At 43.3% G+C, this 24,367-nt stretch overlaps 1 protein-coding gene across 8 annotated transcripts in view; it reads right to left on the bottom strand.

The window, feature by feature from the left end:
- Positions 1-497: 497 nt before the first annotated feature.
- TSC22D1 (TSC22 domain family member 1) overlaps positions 498-24,367 on the bottom strand; it is a 95,831-nt gene continuing 71,961 nt past the window's right edge. For 3 of the 8 annotated variants that reach the window (XM_037375991.1, XM_037375989.1, XM_037375997.1), the window contains 2 exons: positions 3,053-3,104; positions 498-1,930 (listed from right to left, as the gene is read on the bottom strand). In XM_037375991.1, the coding sequence (XP_037231888.1) occupies positions 1,673-1,930; positions 3,053-3,104 (310 nt within the window). In that variant the 3' untranslated portion in view covers positions 498-1,672. The other 5 variants (XM_037375994.1, XM_037375992.1, XM_037375995.1 and 2 more) reach the window with 5 other exon arrangements.

Raw genomic sequence — 24,367 nt, 5'->3', positions numbered from 1 at the left:
TGGCAGTTTGAGAGGAGGGCAGGTCAGTCATGTTTGCACTGCCGGGGAAGCCGTAATGCTTGCTGCCTCAGTCACCCTGAATTCAGGGTATCGGAGCTGCTGCCAGCACGGGGTGACCCACGCTCAGGCACGGGTGCAGTGTGCTGCCATGGAACAACCATTGCACGAGATTTATACGTTCATAGCTGATCATACAAGCAGATGCCTGACTCCTGCTTATCTGCTACTCCACATACAGAAGGCACTCAACAGTCCTGCCTGCACACGACCAGAGCAAAACAAGGAGCTTTGCTTAGTCAGGCCCCCTATTCCCACCTCCTTCGTTTGGCTTCATGTTCACTGTGTTTTTAAGAACACTGTGGAAAGCGGGAGATGCATTTTTAGCTGAAACTACACCTCTGAAGCCTGGACCTTCTCCTGACCTCTCTGCTTATGTAAAACTGCATTGCAACATGTTGACAGTGACTGTAGTTAACATTAGTACAGTATACAAACAGTGATTTATCAACATTGTATGCTTTATTGAAAGTTGACAAGTGCAACAGTTAAATACATTGACGTGTTACAACTGTTTAGAGAACATGCACAAAAACATATGCATACTACTATACAGATCATATGCAAAAAATCCATACTGGGAAATCCAATTTTTTTTTTTTTTTTTTAATTCTTTGCTAGCAGGGTTTGATAATTTTTGGAGTGGTTTTTCCTGTCTTGAACCAAACTACAATGAACAAAGATTTACTTCAAGATAATCAGCAGCCAGGGAACTTCAGAAGTTACACAAACAGCATAAATCTGCCAAATTCTGAACAGTTGCGTAGGTGCATTCTTATTTATGTAGCATAAAAAAAACAACTTTCCAAACTTCTTCAGATCAGCCAATGAAACAACTAAACTTCAATCTGTACAACCTAAATAGTTACAGTTTTCTATTTTACAAAGTAATTACACTAAATACACAAATATACAGTAGGCGAATAACCTTCATTGTAATTATCCTATGACCCAACTGTACGTCACCTACCTGCTTTCTATATATAATACAGCTTTATGCACCTGTCCACTGCTTCAAAAAACGGTGCAAGTATTTGCACTTAAGGTTTCAGGTGACAATTAAATGTTAAAACACTGAATTTACCTTTCTCCCTCTCCCTCTTCGATCCTATGCACCAGTCCTCACTTTGGAACCCCAGTGCACTATGGGGGATTGAACCATCACTTTTTACTCCAGTCTGTTTCTTCATATTTCCAAGCTCGAAAAGCACTTGTATCAGTTATGTCACTGGATGAGCAGAAGGTTTAAAAACAAACAAACCAAAAAAAAAAGAATTCAGGCATGCAGCTTCGCTTCTCAGCCATTTGCAGAAGCTGCTCAAGTCCCCAGTGTACTTGTGCTAATTCTCTGGAAGAAGTTTATTTTATTCAGTCAACCTAAGAACAAAGACTCCTTCAAGCCAAAGGGGGGAGGGAGGGAAGAGAGAGAGACAGATGAGTGCATAATACGGGGAGGGAGAGAAGCCTCTCCTGATGTGTACGGGGCATGGAGTCCTCAGTCTGAGTTGCAATGTGCACTGAAATGGATGAAGGGTGGCTGTGGCGGATTCCCGCTAGTCCTTCTTGCTCTGGGCAGTCCAGAGGCCAGCAATCATGATGGCAACGACATCCCGAACTATGCTGAAGGCCCTGACCCCTGTGATGCCGGCTGAGCAGGCTGCTGTGTTGTCCCTTGTGACTGGGAAGAGGAAGGCGGGGAACCAGTCTGCAGCTGTGCTTGGAACTGGGCAAGCTGCTCCGGGCTGGCCAGTGTTTTTAGCAGAGTGTTTTCTTGCTCCAGCTGGGAGTTCTTCTCTATCAGCTCTTTGATTTGCTCTTTGAGGACCTCCACTTCCTCCCTTACCGCGTACATCAAGTGACTCTTTACCAGATCCTGAAAGGCAGCAGAGAGCAGGAGCGTCAGGAGAGCAGCCCCGCAGGCGACCCACGGTGGCGGGGGCCGGCGCCGCCCAGCTCTGCCGGGGCGCGGTGCGGCAGGTCCCCCCGCGAGGGACACGGCCCCGGCCCACGGCGGAGGGCGCCGGCCCGGCCCCAGCGAGCCCCACCGGAACCGGGGGCCGGTCACAAGCCGCCGCACACGTGCGGGCCCGGGGAGGGCGGTGGGCCCCGCCCCCGGCGCGCGGCCAGGCCCCGCCCCGCGCCCGGCCCCGCCCCCCGCGCACCGGCTGCAGCCAGTTCTCAGCGCAGGTTGCCGCATTTCCCTCCCTCCCGCCGACCGTGCGCGGCCGTGGATGACGTCAGAGCGCGCCCCGGCCAATGAGCGTCCGAGTTATTTATAGCCGGGAGTTAAAGGCTCGGAGTTTGCCTAGCAACAGTCGGCAGAGGCTCCCGTGAGAACGGCTCCAGGCACCGCTCCAGTAACAAAGGGCGGCCGGGCCCCAGGCGCAGCGCAGCGGGACCGCGCCGGGGGCAGGGCGGGGGCCGGGCCGGCGGCCGCGGCGGCCCGGAGGGGGACCCGCCGGCTCCGGGCAGCGCGACGCCCGTGCCGGCCGCCGGGAGAAGGGCGCAGCGGCGGAGGATGCCCGGCTGCAGCCCGCGGGGGATGCGCTTGTTTGGCAGAAGCGGGATGCGCTAGGAGTTTTAAAAAAAAAAAAAAAAAAGCGAAAAGCACCCCAAAACACCCCCGCTTTGGGGGGTAGGCGTGTGTGTGTAACACCCTACACACACACAAATGCCGCTGTCTGCCCCAGCAGCGCCCCTCCCCCGCCGCACGGAGCTGGGATCAATCGGTTGGGGAGGCAGGAGCCAAAAACGATGCCGTCATTCCCTCTCCGGCATCGATAGAGAGAAGTGCGCATTCCTCCCCGCAGGAAGCCTTTGATCGATAAAACAACAACCACCAGAAAAAAAGCCCCCAGAACCGGAGCCGTGCCTCCCCCTCCCTCTCCCCGGCCCCGCTACCAAAACGCGTCCGCGCACGGGTTAACCAGCCGCATCCCCATATTGTTTACCGCTTCAAACATCACCACGGTTTTATGCCCCAATCGGTACGTACCATGGCTTGCTCGATTTTGTTGTCGATAGCTACCACGCTTGCACCAGAGGAACTGCAAAAGAGAGAAAGAAAGAAAGAAAAAAAATACATTAGCGGCGGCTGAATTATTTAAGAGAGAAGAGACGCGGGCATTGGTAGCCAGTTGGCTGAGAAAGTCATCCTCACGCTGCCCTGCCGCCGCCGCCTCACCGGGATGCTCCACTGCAGTAAAGCAACCTGTGAAGCCGCCCCGAGCCCCCCGCCCGCAGCCGGATCAAATATCCCGACATTTTGCCCCCCAGCAGACCACAAAGACCGAGCTTAACTGCAGGCTGCGGCAGCCGCGCTCCGCGCCGGGGAGGGCAGCCCCTCCGGGGCGGGGAGACGAGGCGAGGCGGGCGCCCGGTGCCGCCGCTGCGGCTCCCCCGGACAAAGGAGTCAGCCCGGCGTTCACCTGCCCCGCCGCCGCCGCGCCGGCAGAGCCCCTCGGACACAACACTTATTTACCTACTGTCGAGCCTCAGGGACGAGTTGTCGGTGCCCAGCAAGGACGATAAGAAGGAAATTGAGAAGTGTCTTAGTTGATAAACTCCTAGATCCATTGCCACTGGTCTACAACATTGGGCATTCATGCAATCGCGGCCAGAAAGGCTCCCCGCAGAAATCAGGTCTCCCTCTTGCCGGACGTGTGCGTGTACGCGGGCGGCGGGGCAGCTCCGCCGGGCGGCGGGGCGGCGGCGGGACCCTGCGGGGCGCGGGGCTGCGCTCGGCCAGCTCCGAGGTCAGCGCTCCGCCGCGCCGCACAAAACCTGGCCATCCCGGCCCCCCCATAATTTATGCGGCGCCGCCGCCGTCCATTGGCTGCGCCGCCGCTCGGGCTCCGCCCCCCGCTTCATCGCATCTCATTAGGCGCGCTTGCCCCCCCCCCCCCCCGCCGCCCGGGGCTGGCAGCGCCCTGGCCGCCCCGCAGCGCCCACGCGGGACGACCCCGCACGGGTGGGTGGGGGGGCGGCTCTGCCCCCTCCTCCCCCCCCGCGAAACCCCGGCACACGGGGTGCCGACGCGCGGCTCACCGTGGATTTCCACCAGCAATCGCTGACGGCGAATGAAAACAATAATAATTATTATTATTAATAATAATAGTAGTAACAGCAGCCGCAGCCGAAGGAGCTGGGGAGCGGCGGGGGAGCCCAGCGCGCTGCCAGCCGCCGCCGGCGGGAGCGCGGCCCGCGCCGCCCAGGGGCCGCCCGTCGCCGCGCCGACAGCGCCACCTATCGGCGCACGGCAGGGCCGGCCGGGCCCCGCCGCACCGGGGCAGCCCCGCCGGCAGGGACGGTGCCTGCTCCCGCGGCGGGATCCACCGCCCCTACACACATCTCAGCCCCGGAGAATGAAACCCGTTACCGGACAGCTTCGCCTGTGCGGGATGCACACGCACAGACAAATGCACCTGCAGATAAAACTTGTTTCAGACTCGTACAGATCTGCTAAAACAGCAGCGATCCCTCTTTGTCCTTTACACGCCTTATTAGTCCCTAAAACCATTTATGAAAAAATATTCAGCCATCAGATCATCCACAAAAAGCACGCACTGCCAAACCTTCGGACTTCTAGCAACCCAGCTAATACTCTTGTACAATAACAGGGAAAATGCGTATTTGCTGATTTTTATATTGTCATCCAGCACTTATGGTCTTAAAAGTTGCAGCACGTGCCTAGTAATGTAGGAAAAAATTATCCCACATAACTGTGGTGTATTTATCAAGAAATGTTATGCTTTCAGGTGTCATCAAACACAGCCACTACAGTCACAGCCAGTCCAAGTGATCCTCTCTACCAGTAGAGTTTAGGAGGAGACCCAAGGCTGAGCTTGACCACCACAAAACACCTCCACAAGAAAGGGCCAGCCTCTAAAACCACTATCTGCTAGACCTGCACTTTCGTAAGGCATTACGTTACTTAAATGCACAAAAACAAAGTAAAAAACCTCTTCAATTCTCTACAGCAAACCTCTCCAAGAGCTGGAAGTCACATATATGTCACAGGTGTTGCTCCCAGAGAAGCAGGAAAGCCAGGAGGCACAGAATAATCATCTTAAAGCTAAATTTAGCATTTGCGTATCTGCATCATCCTTCTTAGTTTATTTACGTTGTCCTAGTCTACTATTCTTTCATTCAGTAATGCCAGCAGAGTAGTACAAACTAATCCTGTTCACAAGAGAGGTGACATTTAAGAATAAGTGCTCATCATAGCTGCTATCCTAGTACCACACAGGATGTACATCCCGCAAGGGCACAGCTCTCATCTCGCCATCTTCAGATATCAGGGGAAGCTCCACAGGATACCACCTAACAGGCTGAAAATTAAAGGAAGGGGGTTTTGAAAAAAATCCTTTGCTATTACATTTGCAAGTCAATACAGGCAAGTAAATTAGAACCACCACATTAAAACATACGTGTCAGGCTCCAGCTTCCCACCTCCTGATGGACAAACACCAGTAACCATACAATGTGAACAGACTTCAACTAACCGCTTTCTTTGCAAAGGTTACATACTACACACAATGGTACTCAAACATATTCAGTGATCCAAGTGAGCCATTTAATAAACAGCTCCAAAAGCACATCATCTGTACCGGAATCTGTATCAACTTCTCTCCTAGACTTGATCTAAATTAATATTTTATGAAGAGCTGGGGTTTGAAAATCAAGTAAATGTCTCAAATGACTCCTCCTCACAGTAGGGGACTTAGGACTTTAAAATTAACGGAATTGCAGCTGGACACAAGCTCAGGGGCAATCTCTGTTCCCTAAAGGTCTCAACCTGAATGGGGCAGAGTAGATATAAAACCAGAGAAATTGTATCTCTGCTAATTAGGTCCTTATAAAATAACTCCCTGGAAGATAGCAAACTCACATGCCCACACAGACGTACCCTTGAAATGCCTGCTTTTGTTGCAGGTCAGGCAGCAGACGTTTGTATGTGTTTTCATTAGTACATGTAAAAATAAAGTCATGGATGCATTCCAAGATGATCGTCAGTGCTGCCATAACAACTGGTGATTATAAAACACCATCATCCCACTTATGACAGAAAAATATGATTTTCAGACTAAATTAACAATAAGTAACATTGCCCTCTAATCTATACTAATGTATCTTCGTGAAGAAGAGATACAGGTATGATCCTAAATCCAATTCCCACTAAACTCTCTAGCCATCTTCCATTAACTTCAGTGGGCTTTTAGCAAATTCATTTATTTTTAGATGCCTACAAGCAGAGCTATGATTCAACTGAAAGCTGTCAGCTGCGTAAGTAGGACTGCATATTAATATGCATGTTCTGCTTTGCCCACCCTATTAAAAAGCAAAACATAAGCGTCCCTTTATGGCTGAGAAAGCTCTAAGCTCTCAAATCATCTAGGAAATAAAAAAAGCAGGACATGTACTTTCATGTACTACTTCATCCCCAAAAAGGCAGGGGGGGAAGAACACTAATCTGTGATGTTCTCACCTCAACACCACATCATCTGCCTGACAAGAACATGGACAGAACTCCGTATTTAAAGTTGGGGGTTTGCTATTGCTGTTTTATATCATACATTTTAAAAAATCTACACAAGCTGTAAGGAAAATAATCCTCCAAGCTCCCTTTCCCCCCCTTGCTGCTCATCAATTTGTCTCCCCTCCTGGCCCTCTACCATAACATTCAACATGCACTTTACTCAGCTTATGTTGTTTTGATTCACTCACCTTCTCTCACAGCACTAGAAGGGAGTCAAGATGACTACTATGTTACTCAAAATCTTCTCTCTCTCTTTTAATATCTCATTAATAGATACTACATGGTATTAGACTCCTGCAAAAGCTTACAATTTTACATTCCTGGGAGCAGAGGTGAGAAAGGCTGCAGAATTCCTTATTTCTGTAAAGCACCCCAGGTCTGCACTGGGCTGGACCAATTCATGCCCGCTGTTAGCCCTGGACATGGAATGAGGGTCATTTATTTAGAGTCCCATCACATGGCAGATCATACACTTTGGAAGTCTGCCTGGTGTCACAACTGCTTAAATTAATAGAAAAAGGGTTGAGATGGGTTACTGAGAAACAAGCAGGGCAGAATACAATATACTGCTAACAAGGAGCTCCCCAGCATCTCTGATGCTCAAGTAAATCAACTGCTAAGTTGAAACATATACGGTAGTGAAAGACTTCTTAGCATGCTTCACCTTTTGTAGTGTTTCAGTTCTTAAACACTGTTTCTCCCACTAAATAAATTTCCTCATCTCAATATAATCACGCTAAGCACTTGAAAAAAGAGCTTTTCATCTTAAGCACATAATGAAGTAAGCTGCAGCACAGAACCATTTTGTCTCTACGCAAGTTTGGTTTGGCGTATTTCTGTGTGCATGTTAGATTCTTTCACTTAAAAAAATTACCTTTCAGGTATCTTGTCAATGTATGCCCCCTTTAAATGCCAACATTAAAAGCCCTAGATAAGCATCTCCTGAACTTAAAATAAATCTCATCTTTTGACCATGTTGCAAAGAGACCACACGAAAAACTGTACTAGAAAACAGCAATTTCTGTCACAGCACGCTTTCAACTTACACTAAAGACAGGCTCAGATCCTGTGCACTTCAGCTATAGTTATCAACCACAAAATTAAAGCACTGAAAGGTTAAAAAAATTTTTAACAATTACTAAGAGTACAGTAATTAGATTCTACATGACATCTGACTTTACATTTCACTTGGCATCTAAAAACAGTCAATAAATGGCAAAGTACTATTCTGCCTTAAAATTCATAAATTCAAAACTATTTGTGTACTGACAGCAATCCCCCCAGTATCAAACTTAGCAACACTGCTCCAAGCTAATAACCTGAAGAGGAAAGTCTGGCTGCAGTTGGCTTCAAGGACTTAAAGAATTATTTATTTCAATACACCATGACTTTTTTTCTTCATCTCAGTAAAGGTACACGATAGGCTGGAGAAGCTTCCCAGTGATTTCCGCACCGCCCCCCGCCCCCCCCGTAAGTTATAATTATTTTTTTAACAGACTAAGGACAAAACCAAACCAACCAACTAAAAAAGATCACATTCAGATAGTCTAAAGATCACAGAATCTAGCCAACATCTTTTTTCCAGCCCCAAACTTGTAGCTAGGATCTTGATTTAAAGAAAACTTGGAGAGGTTGAGAACTTACTGCTCAGCTCCAAAGGCTAACACATATTTTATTTCTAGTTTGAATTCTGCAGATTTCCATTTACATATCTCTGCTAAATTGAAGAACCTCTTGCTGCCAGATACTACTTTAAATGTATCTTTTCCTCCCCCATAGTAAAGTTATTTGCAACTCTAATTTGGTTTGCTAGGAATTGGGTTTTAGTCCCATGAAAAAACAGATAAAAGGGAAAGCTATGCAAGATGCTAGTGAAATGAACTGCTATATTTGTAAATAAGTTGGTTTTTTTGCAGATGTGCAAGCATAACTAAATAAATAGTCAGCAGAAAGAATACATACACCCTGCTGGGGTTCTGGAAATAACCTGACAGTACTTCTAATTGCAATGCACACACTGAAATATCATGCTGTGTGCTCTGCACAGGAGACACAAAGCTGCATTTAAAAGCAAGAAGGTAACCATGTAAGATCAAAAGACAAACAAGGAGAGGTTCTCACTGGCCCCTCTGAGGATATCCTCTTTCTCTTTTACAGGCAACTAATTGCTAAGTCAACCCCAGTTGTTTTTAATGAGAATTATAATGATTCTACCAATTGTAATGCTGACAAAATAAAACATAAGGTCTGTACCAAGTACCTGGATATAGACAAACACAGAGATAATCCACCCATCAGAGAGAGCTCTGCAAAGAAATGCAAACCATCTTAAAGCAATTTTGATGCTTGGAGAGGGACATGCGGCATACCCTTCCCTGTGATCATCCACCGATGACCATCTAGCAATGCAGCTGGGATGAAGGACTGTTCTGTGCACATCCACTGAGTTTCAAGATCTCCTCAGTCAAGTGAGATCTATCATAACTCAAAACCTGAAATTGCATCCAGATGTTACACCACCTAAACTCAGAGAATTACATATTTGCAGTAACATCTAGTTTGGGAATCACAGGCTTCCCTAATTTCATATCCAAGCTTAAAATGAGTAAGTGTAAAATATTTAACTTCATTGAAAGTGAAAGTCCTTGTCAGTATTACATAAACTTCCCTTGACCAAGGACTGGAAGTGGGAAAAGATCCACCAGCTGTGTTAGCACCCCTGAAAGTTTTAAGTGAGACATCTGAGCCAGGAATTTATTTTCTTTCCTCCAGAAAGCTACACACATCACTCTGCAGGCTGACACTGTCCCCAGGATGGAAGGGGAGAAAAAACCCCATCTGTTTACTGCCATAAAGCAGCCTACGTAGAACAGTGGTAAAATGTTACAACCCAAGTTTCACTACCCAAAGCATGGAACTGTAACTCATCTTTCCTTTATGTGAAATTTGGTTTAAGTAATTTTAGATTTAACTTATTCCCTGTTCTTATGCATAGCTTTCATGTGCAATGATTTTCTCAAAACCAAAGAGAACACCTAGAAGGAAAACCTACTTACACTAGCATTTAATCCCACTTGTTCTAGCTGTACAACAGATTTTTCAACTGTGTACTCCAAAATTAAAAGAGGGAAAGAAACAATGTCACTGGACCATTTCAAGTTACACCTAACATAACAAAAAGAAACATAGCAAATATAGGAAGTGGTTTGGCACAGTGACACCACAAGCATTTGGAAAGCTGAAGTTCTCTATATTAACTAGTATCTCTGACCCAGGGGGCCAACAGCCCAGGAGGGACTCAGACAGTGGCTGACACCCACCCCACTCTACCTTGATAGCACACAGTGGGATTTAGTCATCAAATTAAGTAACAGCTAATTTAACCTGTAACTGAGCAGGGTAATCTTTTATCATTTTTTAAACTCTTAATATCTTCTGTTTCCTTAAGGCTGTGGAAAAGTCACTCCAAGTAACATGAAATGGGAATACTACATCTCACTGACTGGTGCTAACCATGGAAGGGGGACAGAGGACCTTAAGTCCCTCCATTTCCCCTGTCCCCAGTCTCCAGTCCCCATAAAGCCTACACCTATTATGTCAATCTCTTCCTTCCTCTTTCCCACCTCCTCCACTTTTTCCAATTGTTCCCCTTGAAACTACATTGAAAATCTTGGATCAGCTAATAATTTACTCATGCTTATTAAGAAATTACTTATACTGCATAACAGTTGGCCTACACTTCTCACTGAATATCATTTTCCCTTTAATGGCTACTTTTCAATTCAATGCTTGAAATTAAGCCTGTGTTTCCCACAGAAGTATATCACACTAGAAGCAAATTCAGAGTTGCTAGGAACAAAGCCAAAACCCACACAATTAACCAGTGTTGTCCTATGGTCTTCAGGAAGTCTGGAATGAAGTTCCCTATTCCAGCTTCTACAGAAATGATTAAAAACAGCCAGTGATGATCAAAGGAGAAAAGTACAGGCATATAGACACAAAATGTAAGGTAAGATCACAGTGCAGGAAACTGAGTGCCCGGGATGTGGAATACAATCTGCTGTGAATGAGGATGAAGGTCCGTCATTGCTCAGCTTTTGACATGGCAGATCACTCGTTACCACCCTGTTATGCAGAACCTTTTTTAAGGACATTCTGTTAAATAATAATAATAAATACCCAACACTGCAACTCTGTTACACATATAGTAGAATAAAGACAATAAGGTCAGAGTTCAACAACAATTTTCATCCTTGGCAAATATATGAAGATGACAGACCTCTATCCAATTGTCCATTTACACTCCTACAGTTTCAATCTCTTCACAATCACTGGCAAATGGCTTCAAAAGGTATTAGCAATATCAATTAACAAGTAGGTGAATGACTCCCCTGGCTCTAATGTATGTGTAATACCGTATTTCCTAATTTCTTAAGTGGTCAAAACTTTCTACTTCAGATGTACCTCAACCCACAGTTTTATCAACATCTGGTGACTACTTAGAAAATTTAGAGAAAAGTCAAGAGCTGTTGTTCCATCCAAGCAGAAGTGCACTTTGACAAACAGGCTGCATTCACTCTGATGTATTTAAAGGTATTTTTATAACTGAATGGAAACTTGCAGTTATAGAATGTACCTCCACCCATTCAGGAAGCATAGGGGAAACTTCCAGAAACCAGTAAGAATGCGACCTGATTTACTACACCTATTGCACACGGCAGTGTATCCCAAAGTCTTGCTCCTCTTTATCAACCTTTAAGTCAGCCATCTGCTGGACGATTTCCTGCCCAGGCTGTGCTTTCCCCACCCTGTGGGAACAAGGATATGAGAGGAATCTGATGTATGCTCCTGCTTCAACTCGGTACAGCATTAAGAAACAGGTACAGCTAGACCCTGGAGCGGGAAAGTACTCCCAAGCGTCTTAATCCAGGCATAGCTTCAGTGACTTAAGAGACACAAATCCTGCTGACTCACGACCGCAGAAATCTCAACAGTATCTCCACATAAAAAAAACCATTTACCTTCTCCCCACTGAAGGAAAGAATTTTAAAGCAATACTGACCTGAAATAGAAAGGCAAGAAACCTGGGAAAATACATAAGCCTATGAAATGAGGTGTGCTTAAAAATGACTTCAAAATTACCTTAAGACAGATAAATATATTTCAAATCTGACCCAACTGTGCCTTATGTCTTTAGAGATGTATTACCCGCTTTAGTGCAACACTTCGTTCCTGTAATTCTGCCACACTGCAAACCAAAGAGACCAGTCAGAACACAATGTGCCAGCTCAGCATATTTGGAACACCTTCCAGGCCAGAGACTGAAAATGGCTGGCATAGGTCCCACCATCTACAGAAGGCCCATATACCCTGAAGTCCTGGTTCTCCTTCAGTTGGGATTCAGCCTTCCTCAGTACCTTACTGCTCCTCTAAAAGAACCCCAGCCAGTACAAAGCCCTCATTTTCCGCAGGACTTCATCTTCTAGGAAGTACCTTGAGACTGTCAGATCCATGGTGGCCACACAGAACAGACACCACTGACATTTAGCCACCCTTGAGGCAGACATTTTGCAAACAGCAGAAGATAATCTTAATCTTTTAATACACAACTTGCAAAGGAAAGCTTACAGCATGTTATTTCATACCTATTCAATATCTGGGTAATAGTCTTTATGCAGAGTTGGCTAAATTTGCGAGTGGCATACTGTTTATGAAGCAGTCCTGTCCACTCCCTAAGAGTTCTGATGCCTGTTTTCTGGTGGATATCCACATAAAGTAAGTTTCATTAGCTGTTCCAAGAGTCTTTTGTACAAAACGAGTTCTGAGCTCATTTATATACTAACTGAACACTTCTTGAAAACAATTACTTCATCCTCCAGAAAACCACTGTTAATAAGATAACACCTTGAACCTTTGTGGCTTAGAAAAAAAAAAACACAACCTCAAAACAAAACCCCCACAAAAACCCCAACCAGCTCCAGCATCAGAAGCCTGAGATGAGTAACCCACTCAGTAACACATGGGAATCCAAAACAGCTCCCGGGTACATTTCCTCATTCTCGTGCAGGGTGTTAGCCCAGATGCCCAGTGGCCACTTCTACAGCATCAACGTGGTGAGCTGCCACACTGCTGTCAAGTCCTGCTGCAGGACAGGATTTAAAGCCCCTTTTCCAGCTCCACCACTGCTGCAGTGCCCCACCAAGCACAGGGCACAAGTCAGCTCTTCCAAAAAGCCACCCCAGGCAGCCTCCCATCCAGGAAGGCATTGCCTGCTCCCACACAAGGTACAGAACAGGGGAATTCCTCTCTGACACTCCCCAGCTACTGCTAATCGCTAGAGGCCCTGGGCAGGTAGACAGTAACATCGATCAGCAGTTCAACCCCGAGCAATCATGACAGCTATAAACAAAAATACTTGCAAGTGAATGTTTGAGTCACAGGGTAACAACGGTGCCACTGAGATAGGCTCCTGCCTTAAATTAGTTTGGCCAAACCTGTTTTTCAGCCCCATTTCTGAAGAATTCAGCATTTTAAAAAATGCTGTTGATAAACTGAAACAGGTAGAAAAGAACCATTGAACTGATTCAGAGATTGGGGTTGGGGGAATTCACTTATACTGACAGACTGAAAGATGTCAAGGTACTTGAAAGGATCCTTGAAATCCTTGGAAGGACTGAGAATGATGAGTGAAAAGCTACCTTTAAATAGTGAAAATGCTAGGTTTCAGGAGCTGTCAGATTTTTGTTTTCTTTTTTCATATTAGAATGTATCTATTTAGTATTTGCCTAATGATGAATTAAAGCCTGCCTTTGAAAAATAGTAAGAAGGACCAGCTCAAATACAGCTGGTTTTCTATCCCTTGATATCAGATCAGGTAGAGGCTGGATGCCCTTCACTAAGGAATGCTTTAAACCAGCTAAAGTTACTGAAGTTCAGATAGGAATGACCTAAATATAACAGCACAAGACACACAAGTTTTTGTCCCTTTAACCAATACAGCCCACCTTAACCATTCCAAGAGTTAGCAGGTGCACCCAGCACTCCTTCCTTCCAGCTGACGCCATAACCAGAGCCTGAAGCATCTTCTGACTTGGGTGGGTTCCCCCAGGCCCCAGGCTCACATGACCTGCATTTCCAACCAAGTTTCAAAAAGAAATACAGAAGATGCCACGACACCATTTGTTCAGTACAAATACAGAAAAATGCCGATACACACCAGGCCTCAAGCAGACACAGCCACCAACTGCCTGCAGTACAAGAGAAGCAGGAGCTCCTGCACACCTACATAATCACAGTTTCCAGCTGCTTAGTGCTACATAGCTCCCCAGTAGCACACAGACATTAGGGATCGCTCTTCCACAGCACCCTGGCAGAGCTCCAGAGCCTGAACTCTAGATCTTGGATGTCATTCTTGCACACAAACTTTAAATGAAAAAGTATAAAGTATTTAATTTTATCTGCACTCCCTCTCAAAAAAGAGATTCTACATCTAACCTGAAGAAAGCCAAATGCTTCTTTTGATTTGGCCCACACATTCAGTAGGGTCAGTTTTGGAAAGCCAATATAACCATATGCAACAATAGCCAAGGACAGCTGCGCAAGAGGTTGAAGTTTCGCCTTCATTTGCAATTTATGGTGACGTGACAATCAGCCAGCCTGAACTCACAGAAAAACAAGTAGAGCAAACCCAGTGTCTCTGTAAATGAAACTAGAGGGAACAAAAGCAAGCGAGAAGTAAACAGGAAGTAGCTTGCTGAATAAGAATACAGGAGAAGTCATCCACATTTTCTACATAACTAACGTAGATTTTGGTTTACAACTAGAGGTGCTACGCTGGGCTGCTATGTGTATCAGTAAAAATCAGTTATAGCAAAACCTCTTAATAATGCAGAAAGGTTAAAGAAAAAGCATGTCTACTCCATCACACTTTTTTTCATCATACATTTTGTGGAACAGATTGTTTCCTACCACAAACCAATCTTCTCAATACAACCTTTCTTGCTCGGTAATATATGAGAACACAGGTCATTGCTGTACACAGACGCCACTCAAGCACAACATACCTTTTGTTGTTATATTTCGATTTCTATATAAAATCATAAAGTATTTCCATTACACTGGTTCCTTAGGCATACAGGTGATTTTAGTGTAGTTTTTAACATCCATTTCAAAATTCAAGCATGTTTTTAGAAACTGTTGATTGCTGAAGAACTTTTTTAAAAAAGTTTTCAATGTATAAATTTATATTCTTTAAAGAGGCACCACTCACAGAGGAAAGCTATTCTCCGTGGGCAGTACCGCAAACATAACATGACAAAGGTAACAAGTGAATATGTATAATTAGTATTTATCAAAATTTATATGATATGAGCAAGGTTTCTGGATTTTAAGGCTGTGGTGTAACAAAAGTTACCAGTTCAGAGATCAGAAGTTACGAAGAACACATTCTGTGCTCTCTCCCACAGAAGGGTATTTGCCTTCTGTACACAGAACAACAGCTCTTTAACATGAAGAATGAGGGCATTTTCATTCCCCCAACTATCAGATATTTTTAACTCAGTAAAATAATTCTTCCCATTCACCAAGTTACTTGGTATTTCTTTTAAACACTAGAAAGGAACCAGATCAAAACCATCCACCTCATTTTTATACTGTTTAGATGGAAAGGGAGGTTAACAAATGTAATGCAGAAGACCATGTTTTATTTCAATGTCTCTCCAAACATTTAACAAGACTGATTAACTAAGCTGTTCTTTAAACACATGACAAGACAGAAAATATATTATGTATGAAAAATATTTACATGAATATGAACGTGCTTGATAATAAATTTCAAATCATGTCAAAATTGTCATTATTTGGTTTAGTATTGCATCACTTAAGATTTGGAATAACTGTAATAACTTTTTTGAAAAGAGGAAAAGTACTGTAATGGCAAACAGTTTACTAAAATATCTAAAATAATCTATATTATAAAGAGATTTCAAGACATGCAGATTTTCAGTGAATAAGTAAAACAGTAAGTAAACAAAAACTATGTCTGCATGACACAGTACATTCAACCAATGTGATACTCCTAGCTTTAAATAGTTTGAAATAGTTTCAACTTGTGCCAAGCACCTTGGTTTAGGAGAAGCATTTTTAAGTACTTGCTCAAACAAATTCGTTTAAGAAACCATTTTTTTAAAAAAAGGAAGAAAAGTAAATCAAGCATCTAAAAATTAAAAATTTTATAAATACCTCTTTAGATGCTGTTCCAGGTCCAAGAATAACACTTTCATGGTTATTTGGTCAGAGCCTTGTTTCTGAAGAAGTGTCACTTTCATTGATGTATCTATTTAGTACCCACTGATTAGTTTCCCCCAGATAGAAGGTTGGAAGAAATACCTCTCAGTCCTTGGCAGCCGTAAGATTAGCATTAGCATTCCACTATTAACCACAGGTCCTGAACTCTGCAGCACTTTCAAGAATCACAAAGCCTCACCCGTTAAAGATTATCCACTCGCTTCCATTCAAAGTTTGAGGAGTTTAATTGTGGTTGGTCATGATTAACAAAAACAAGAAGGGCGAACAGTGATGACACTACAGATTCTGAGATCACATGGTGTGCTGTTACATAAAGCATCAAGAGAGATTAAAATCTTCATGATTAGGTTTTCAAACCTCAAACAAATGCATCTTCATTCAGCAGCGCCAAATTTGCCAACTCTCAAGCTGATTCAGTCTGCTCTCACTTTTTCTGAAGCTTGTTAATCACTACAGGTAGCCAATTCTGCATAGAGAAAAGGCAGATGAGTTGTATTGTTTCTCAAATCAAAGTTCTAGTGCTTAATGACAACTGTAATTAGACACAGAATCAACAGTACCCAATTTGTCAAAACACATTTTACACGGGGAAATCGTATCCCCAACTACTATTATAAGAAGAACTGGTGACGGCAGTTACAGACATGCATCTGGTTAGTCTCTTCTGCAGACCAGATAAAGATCAACTCATCATGTATCAAGCCAAAATTCAATCAAATACTGTGTATTCTTCCCCATAGAAACACCAATCGCCATAAGGAATTTTTGGTGCACTGTAGTACATCTACCATCTAACTAGAAGCGTACTTGCATAGGGGTCATTATCCAACACTGCTTCGATGTAAACATACTCTTCTCTATCACTGTGAAAGCTTTTCAGTGAGAATAAAAATTGACTTGCCCACAGCACATTGTAGAGAAGTGAACGAGATTCACTTCCCTAGTCTACACAGGAGCTGGAGAGCCAGAGATACCCCCTCACCGTGGGAACGGCCAGATACTTGCAGCATGCGTGCAGGAGCTCCCACCACACAAGACAGCATGGGCATTGATGTTACACTCTTCTATCAGACGGAGACCACAAAAATGCAGACAAAACCAGAAATCAAACCTAGCAAATGTTACGTGGGCTTACTGCTAACTGCTAAAGCATGTCAGTTCCTCAGGCAGATTTGCCTTGTAAGACTATACAGGAAAGAAACCAAATAGAAGGGCCAAACGAGTTGGCTCAGAGCACGGCCATCTACTATGCAGCTGCACCTCTGTTGTACCTTGCCAAGGCACTGAAGACGTGACTGATGGCAAGAGAAGCAAAGCAGGTATTACACGATAAAAAAAAACAAACCAGCCTGGCCTGGGTGAGGGAGGGGTAGAGCCAATGCTTCTTAGTAGAACCAAGTCTACCCATCACACAAAGGGAATATTTTGGTTAAGAAGTAGAAAGGAAGCAAACAAAAAGAAATAACACAATAATTGGTTTTTTTTCTTCCTGGCAGTAAGGGCTGCGGTGGGATTAGTTCTCCATTCCCAAAGTCAAAAGGGAATTCAGTTAATTTAAAATAGGCATCAGAGCTACTAACTGTGAAGCAGGGCAGAATATTTCCAAATGGGTCTTCCCAGAGCCTGGTACACCTGACTTACAAGGACAAAGCATCACGTTCCTTTTAAAGCACACCAGGGAGATTGAAACAGACAAGTTACACTCTACAATAAATGTTTCTCTCATTACCTCAAGTCCATCTTAACACAGCATGGAAACGGGTAACAGTCATGGCTCATTTGAGCATTCTCTTCTCACTCCCACCAAAAAAATCATGGAGGTGGGACCACTCAGATGGTGGAGCAGTTGTACTCCAGGATCTTGGTTCTCAGAGAAGAAGCACAGAGGTATAACAGCCCTGAGAGAGATGCGTGCTCTGAAAGCAGAGCTACTCTTGAAGGCTTCAAGTGGAGACTAACATGGTACAACCAAATATAAAATGAGAGGGGGTGGGGAAGGGAAATGATTTGTAGAAGGAAGGAGACTTTCAACAGGCTTTCAAGGAACAATAAGGTAGCAGCAAAGGGATCATCCATTACAGCAATTAACGACTATTAAGATGAGAAATTTTAACCCAGTATTATTTAACAGTTTCATTATTCTAGATGAAATATTACTTGTAATGAGGAATCTTGCTTATTTTAAAGAGCCAAATCATCAAGCTGACTACAGAAATGCTCAAAACCAATTTCAAAAAGCTGAACCGAGACAGAAATTACAATTTGAGTGGCATCTTTACATATCCTTTCGTAGTCAGAGATTTAGTACACCAGTAATCTCTAAAGAATCCTGGTTACATTATCTTACGTATCACATATCCTACAACCACATATCCTACAATCTCCCTTGGCTGTTCTATAAACTACACGGCTGACCTGTGGCAGTCAGGCTCAGCTGAGTCTGTATCCCACAGAACTGCACCAACAGAGCTGACTGCTTTGGATTTTAAGCTGCCCTTCTCTTAATCCTCTTTAACATCCTTGCCATCTCTGTTGCCTGTATGCCCCTCTGTAAGGCTGCGCAGCTGACATCAGCTAGGAAGACAATCTTTCTCCGTAACTGTTGTGCATACAAGCACATGCACTGGTCACAAGTGTTTTCCAGTATGCCCGAAACAATGAAAACACATTGCAATATGTTGGAGCGGGAAAGGGAAGAAAGCAGTGCCATTAACCTTTCCCATGGACAGTCTTTACTTTCTCCTTTCCTATTCCAAGACACCCTCCGAACAGAAGCTCCATCATGCTAGGGGCTGTGTTAAGCCACTTAGAAACAAGGTCCAGTAAAAGTTGTGCACATCTGACCAATACATCACTCAGCTTCCAATGCTGATATGTCTCAAATCTGGGTTTCCTTTATAGCCAGAAGGATCATTAAATGTTAGATGACATGGGGGGGGGCATAGAGGGGAATAAATGTCTAGAGACACCAATGTAAGCACTGAATATAATTAATGACAGATAACTAACCGTACTATCAATTCATGCCCACAAACAAATCAAAAGATACTGTAAAAAGTTATCCTTCCAGCATCCTCCCCATGAGCTTATGCTAAAGCCCTTGTAGTTTGCCCTGCTTATTAAAAGAAGTCTTGTCAGAGTCCGTTTTAAAGTGAGAGACAAATATATATGCATGTATGATGCAGGACTACTGGATATATTCAGCTGCTTCATTCTGCAGAGAAGCAAGCGCACTGCTGAGCCCAAGAAGAGAAGCCATAGGTAGCTCCACCTCTGGTAACACTAATCACCCTCCCTCATGCTTCAGCCCCAATTACGGTGATGACTTTACAGTAGGGCAACACTCACAGGCTTAATTTGATGCTAATTCTCCAGTTATGCCAAGTAAAATGGTTTCTACACCACTGATCTAAAAGCACCTAATTCCAGTTCATCACCTTTTTATGTGGGGGTTTTGTGCCCCAGAGGAGTCCTACCAGTTTCATTTATCACAGCCATGTGAAACAGCGAAGGATTTGCGTTGTCAGTTACCAGAAACCAAATTAAATCTTAAAACATTAACTGCTCCAGAGGCAGGTATCCCAATAACCGATTTTCCTCGTAAACATTCCCATAAATTTGACAATTCTGGTTACAGTGTATTCAAGTAATTAAAAGTATTGCTCAGTTATGTGTAGGTTAACAACTTACAGGTAATAGAAACCACAAAGAAATTGTACGTCAACTGGATTAACTACATGATCGAACATTTTTACTGCCTTGAAAAATAGCCTCTAGCTGCAACCGAAAAAAGCTTGAAGTACAAGGATCTTCTTTCTTCTCCTGTCACATTCAAGAATTCAGCACCAAGCTATGCTTTCCTTCCTTTGTCCTGAACCATTCTGGCTCTTATATAAAGTGACAGATTGTGCACAGATGAATTATCACTGTGGGTACACTAGGATGTCAGATACGGGTAAGTTCCAGCATTTATTGAAACAAAAAACAACAAGATTTCATGCATGATAGCATCAGGGTACCTAGGTTCTCCCCTGGCCATAGCACTTATGCCCAAAGGGGAGGAGGGAGCACATTTCATGATACTTGATTTGCAGTACTCCTTGACAGTCTTGCTTTTAATTAAAAAAAAAATACATCAGCGCAAGTTTAGATTTAGCCTGGTAACTGAATGAATCTGGCATTCAGCCAACAGAATTTACTGTTTATGTCAGTCTCGATGAAGTGCAGCACTTGAGCCCGAATTCCTCAGCATGTCACACATCACTGAGTGAGCTGCCATACCTTCATGGAGTAAACATTTAGCAGGTTCATTTCCCACATACTACAGAGGACTTAAATAGACTATAGGACTTAAATAAAACACTATAGGACTTTAAAAAAAGAGACAGCTTAAGTAATCCACAATTTACCATAGGAAAAAGCAGAAAATAAAGCACAAACCAACATTTAGACTACAGACATAAAAACCCTGATGGTAACCATGTCAATTTTGATGTGATGCAACAAACTAAGAATTATGATGCGCATGAGTGCTTGATAAAGCAGAAAATATACCAAACATTCAAGCTTTTCTGGAAGCTTTGAAGTTATAAACATGTAATCCTTCCAATATTTAAGGGCTAAAAAACTTACTAAAATACTGATCCAAGATTCATGTAAGCCAGCACTCAGGATTTCCAAAGTTCGATCTGTGATCATACACCAAGTGTCTAAGACTACTACTATAGGGGGTTCAAAATCAGAAAAAAAAATATCTATGTGAAGTTGTAATGTGTGTTACAGGAGATGCCCTACATACCATTGACATTGTAACTTAACTTTTTTTTTTTTTAATGCTTTGTTCCCCCTCACCCCCATTTTAAAATCAACCTTTATGGAGTACTTTGCCAAAGTGTTTTTCAAGGCTGCTGGTCAGCAACAGCAGCACAGAAAAAACAAATCCGACTTCAGAAAATACTCTTTAGAAGTCATCAGTGAAGCAATACACGCTGGATTATCAAGGGAAATAAAACTGACAATGAGAAATGGTAAAAAGCAAAGACATCTGCACCATAATGAAAACCAAAGCGCAGAAGTGAAAGACAAGTGCATGGATGCCAAGTTGGGAAATGTCTCATTCCCAAATACTAGCAGCAGAAATCACTGCTGTACCTTTGTTATCCTCATATTTTGAGCAGACGTAATGAAGTACAGTTCAAGAAGATAGCTTTATTTCAGTGCACCATTAAGCACTTCAAAAAAGTGTCTTTAGCTATTAACATCCTAATTGAACATCTAAGGAATATTCTTAGACATCCTACACAGTCATCACCAAGTGATACGCACTGTAAGGCTTTCACAGTTGCACAAAGGTAAGCAGGACAATTGCACAAAATCAGCCTGTTTTACTGTTGATTTTTATTTTCATCTTGGCACTATGACACATACTGTCAAAAAGCAAATCCTCCCTGTGTGAAAGATCAAGAAACACGTACAGGAAAGATCTTATTGGGTATGAAACACCTGCCTAGCCTCTGACACCACCTCCAGGCAAGGCCAGAGGCAGAGGCCTGGGGGAGAACCCAAAAAGCAGGGAGATAAATGCAGCTTCCCTACAGTACGCTCCTACCTGTCAGCAACCAGCAGCTTGAGAAGACCCTGCACAAGAAATAACAACTTAAAGTGTTTAATAACGTAAAAGAATTTTCTTCCAAGAACTGGCCCAGTTGCTTTCTTTCAAAGAAAGTACATCACATAGTTCTGAGACTTTGTAAAACTCTGCTTGGTTAATTCTGAGTTAATTACCCAGAAGAGGCAGTTTTCAAACTATCAAATACAACCACCTTGACTTCTAGAGAGACATGAATTCAAATCTCAAGAGCAAACGTTATTTAAGAACACATCAGGAACACCTGGAAGCCACCACAAGCAAGAAGGAGCAGCTACCGGGAGTCATTCTCCAAGAACCACCTACGAGCAAGTGCTTTACATTCCACTTGTTGCAAATCACTGAACTTCTATCCTTTAATCACACAGAATAACAGATGTACTCGAAGCATGTTCAGGCTGTGGAACTATGTCAGTATCAGGACAAAGAAACATTTTGAAAAAACTAAGTTATCTTGGGGGAAAGAACTAATTATAAGCATTGGTACTGAATTTGTATTATAAATTAGAATATTTACTGGTAACTGCTTTTTGATTGTGAACATCAGTAAAATCAGATTAAGGCTACAGGAGACAAGCCTAGTATCTACCACTTTTACTTCCACAGGTAAGGCATCTCTCTACCCTGGCTATGTTCTATTATCCTGGTCTACAGTGAGTGCTCCTTTCCGTCACTGCAGGCACCTGTGAAACCCAAACCAGCAGAATCTCTGATTAACAAGGAGCCTGATTAACATGGACTGACACAGCACAGTAACAGCAGCTCAGCATTTTTTGCTGCAAGGGATTGTCAATTTAGTTTGCATGTTACATCAGCTGAATACAAAATTAATAATGAAGGATTTACAGACATTCATCTAGACTGGAGGGGAAGGAATCCTCCCCCCAACACAGATGTGTACGGTTGTGTTGGCATTTTTTAAACCTATGCATGCACAAGAAAACTTCAGAGAGTACTATTCAGTTGCCAGTCACATAATCCATGAAGTGGAACCTCACAGTTAAGGGTAAATAAGTTTCAACAGACAAATGCAGCATGAAGCAGGACTCACAAGCCTTCTTATTGAGAAAGGCCATCCAAAACCTTCACAGGCCAATTCCAAAACAAATCTGCACCCTGCCCAAACCTCCAAACTGAGGCTCATCACTAGGTGTGGGCTAACAGAAACCAGTTACAGCTCTTCTTGGAGACCAGACACTCCTCAGTAATACAGGAACTTTATGAAACTAAATTACAGCCGACATTCCTTGGGCATTTGGTGACATTTGTATTGAAGGAGTAAGATAAAGATTTACAACAATGTAGTTGTAGCCATTAGCAAGACAGGAAGAGTTTTTAACTCTACAGCTCTCTTCCCCCAGACTTTTCCTTTCTTTCAGATTCCAGAGAGCAGTGTGCACTCAGGCAGCAGTTGAGGACCAGAAAGCTTTGGGCTCCATGAGGCTAGCATCTTATTTTTAATGTCAGCCTGTTGTAAAATGGAGGCAAGTAGAATGATGCAGCACTCAAACATCAAACAAGCACAAATCCAGACAGGAGTAACCAACCCCTTTTGGTACTGCGAGTACAGCAATTACAACATGACCTTCGATGCTCTAAATAAAGCAAGCTGCAGAGACCAGAGACTGGGTTTCTCTGCCATGCCCAACATCCCCCCATCGAGGGAGCAGCACTTTGCCATCCTGACTCTCTTCAATTAGGCCAGATGCTCTGAGAGGTGAGATCTTGCTAAAGAGAGATACTCTACTGTTTCAACCAGGATAAAGCCCTTCACAAACCCACTGCTGTCAATGGGAAGGGCACTCCACCAGGTCCAATCATTCAGATGCTGGACCACCAGGACTAGAGCTATTGCAGCACAACCTCTCATGAGCAGCACAACACAGGTGCTGCGTGTGCAGAAGGAAAAAGGGTGTAACTTGCTGCTGAAACTTGAACTTTAGGACCTGACAAGCATTTTGTGCATAATCTGTTCTCATGCAGGTAACTTTCATGGTGCTGTGCAACCTACCCAAACTTGTATGTTCACAGAACGCAGCATAAGTGCTTTAGGAGGTTTGATGGGAAACCAGCAGCAACAAAATAACACCGCAGGTAGCAAACTAATATCTTGCCATGTTGAGCTACTGATAATACACCTTTTTCTCCCTGTAGTGAATGCTCATCAGTGGCCCACCATGAATGATTACGCCACATTAGTTCAAGTCAACAACACCCCAACATTAAGTATTAGTTCCTTTAACAGGCGCTGGAAGACAGCACTAATCCTATACTTGATTATTTTTACTGTGAACATTTAAGTCTTACACAGCTCTTACCCTGTATTTATTTTTGTATTCTTCTAGATTGATTGTGTTCAGCAATGTTTTATTTCAGAAAAGACTGACAGTCACAACCTTCAATTTTCTTATCTGGCTATGTGACAACAGCAAGCAATTCTGAAATTAGCTGCTTCTGACAAAGCATTTTCTTCAGAGACTGAATGTATTTTCATTTCTTACCTTATCAGTAAGGAGTACAGAATGTGACAAAGTTGCAAGATGTGCTGAAACGCCTCTCTTCTAAACCAGAGATTGGGACTTCAGTTCCGCAACCAGTAATTATCATTTTCTTGAAATTAATTGCTCTAATCAGGTAAGTAAAAGCTACTGAAATTACTTGGGAGACCAAAATAGAGGTTTGGAAGATTATTACTGCATCTCACAGAGGAAGAGATATTATTTTTATACATGCTATTATTAACGAGACTGAGAAATGTATTTATCATGAAATTAAATATTTAGTAACAGAATCATAGGAAAACAATCCAAGTACAGATT

The sequence above is a fragment of the Falco rusticolus genome, chromosome 2 (genome assembly GCF_015220075.1).
Source record: "Falco rusticolus isolate bFalRus1 chromosome 2, bFalRus1.pri, whole genome shotgun sequence".
In the NCBI taxonomy this organism is placed as follows: Eukaryota; Metazoa; Chordata; class Aves; order Falconiformes; family Falconidae; genus Falco; species Falco rusticolus.
This window is presented reverse-complemented; position numbering and strand designations above follow the sequence as displayed.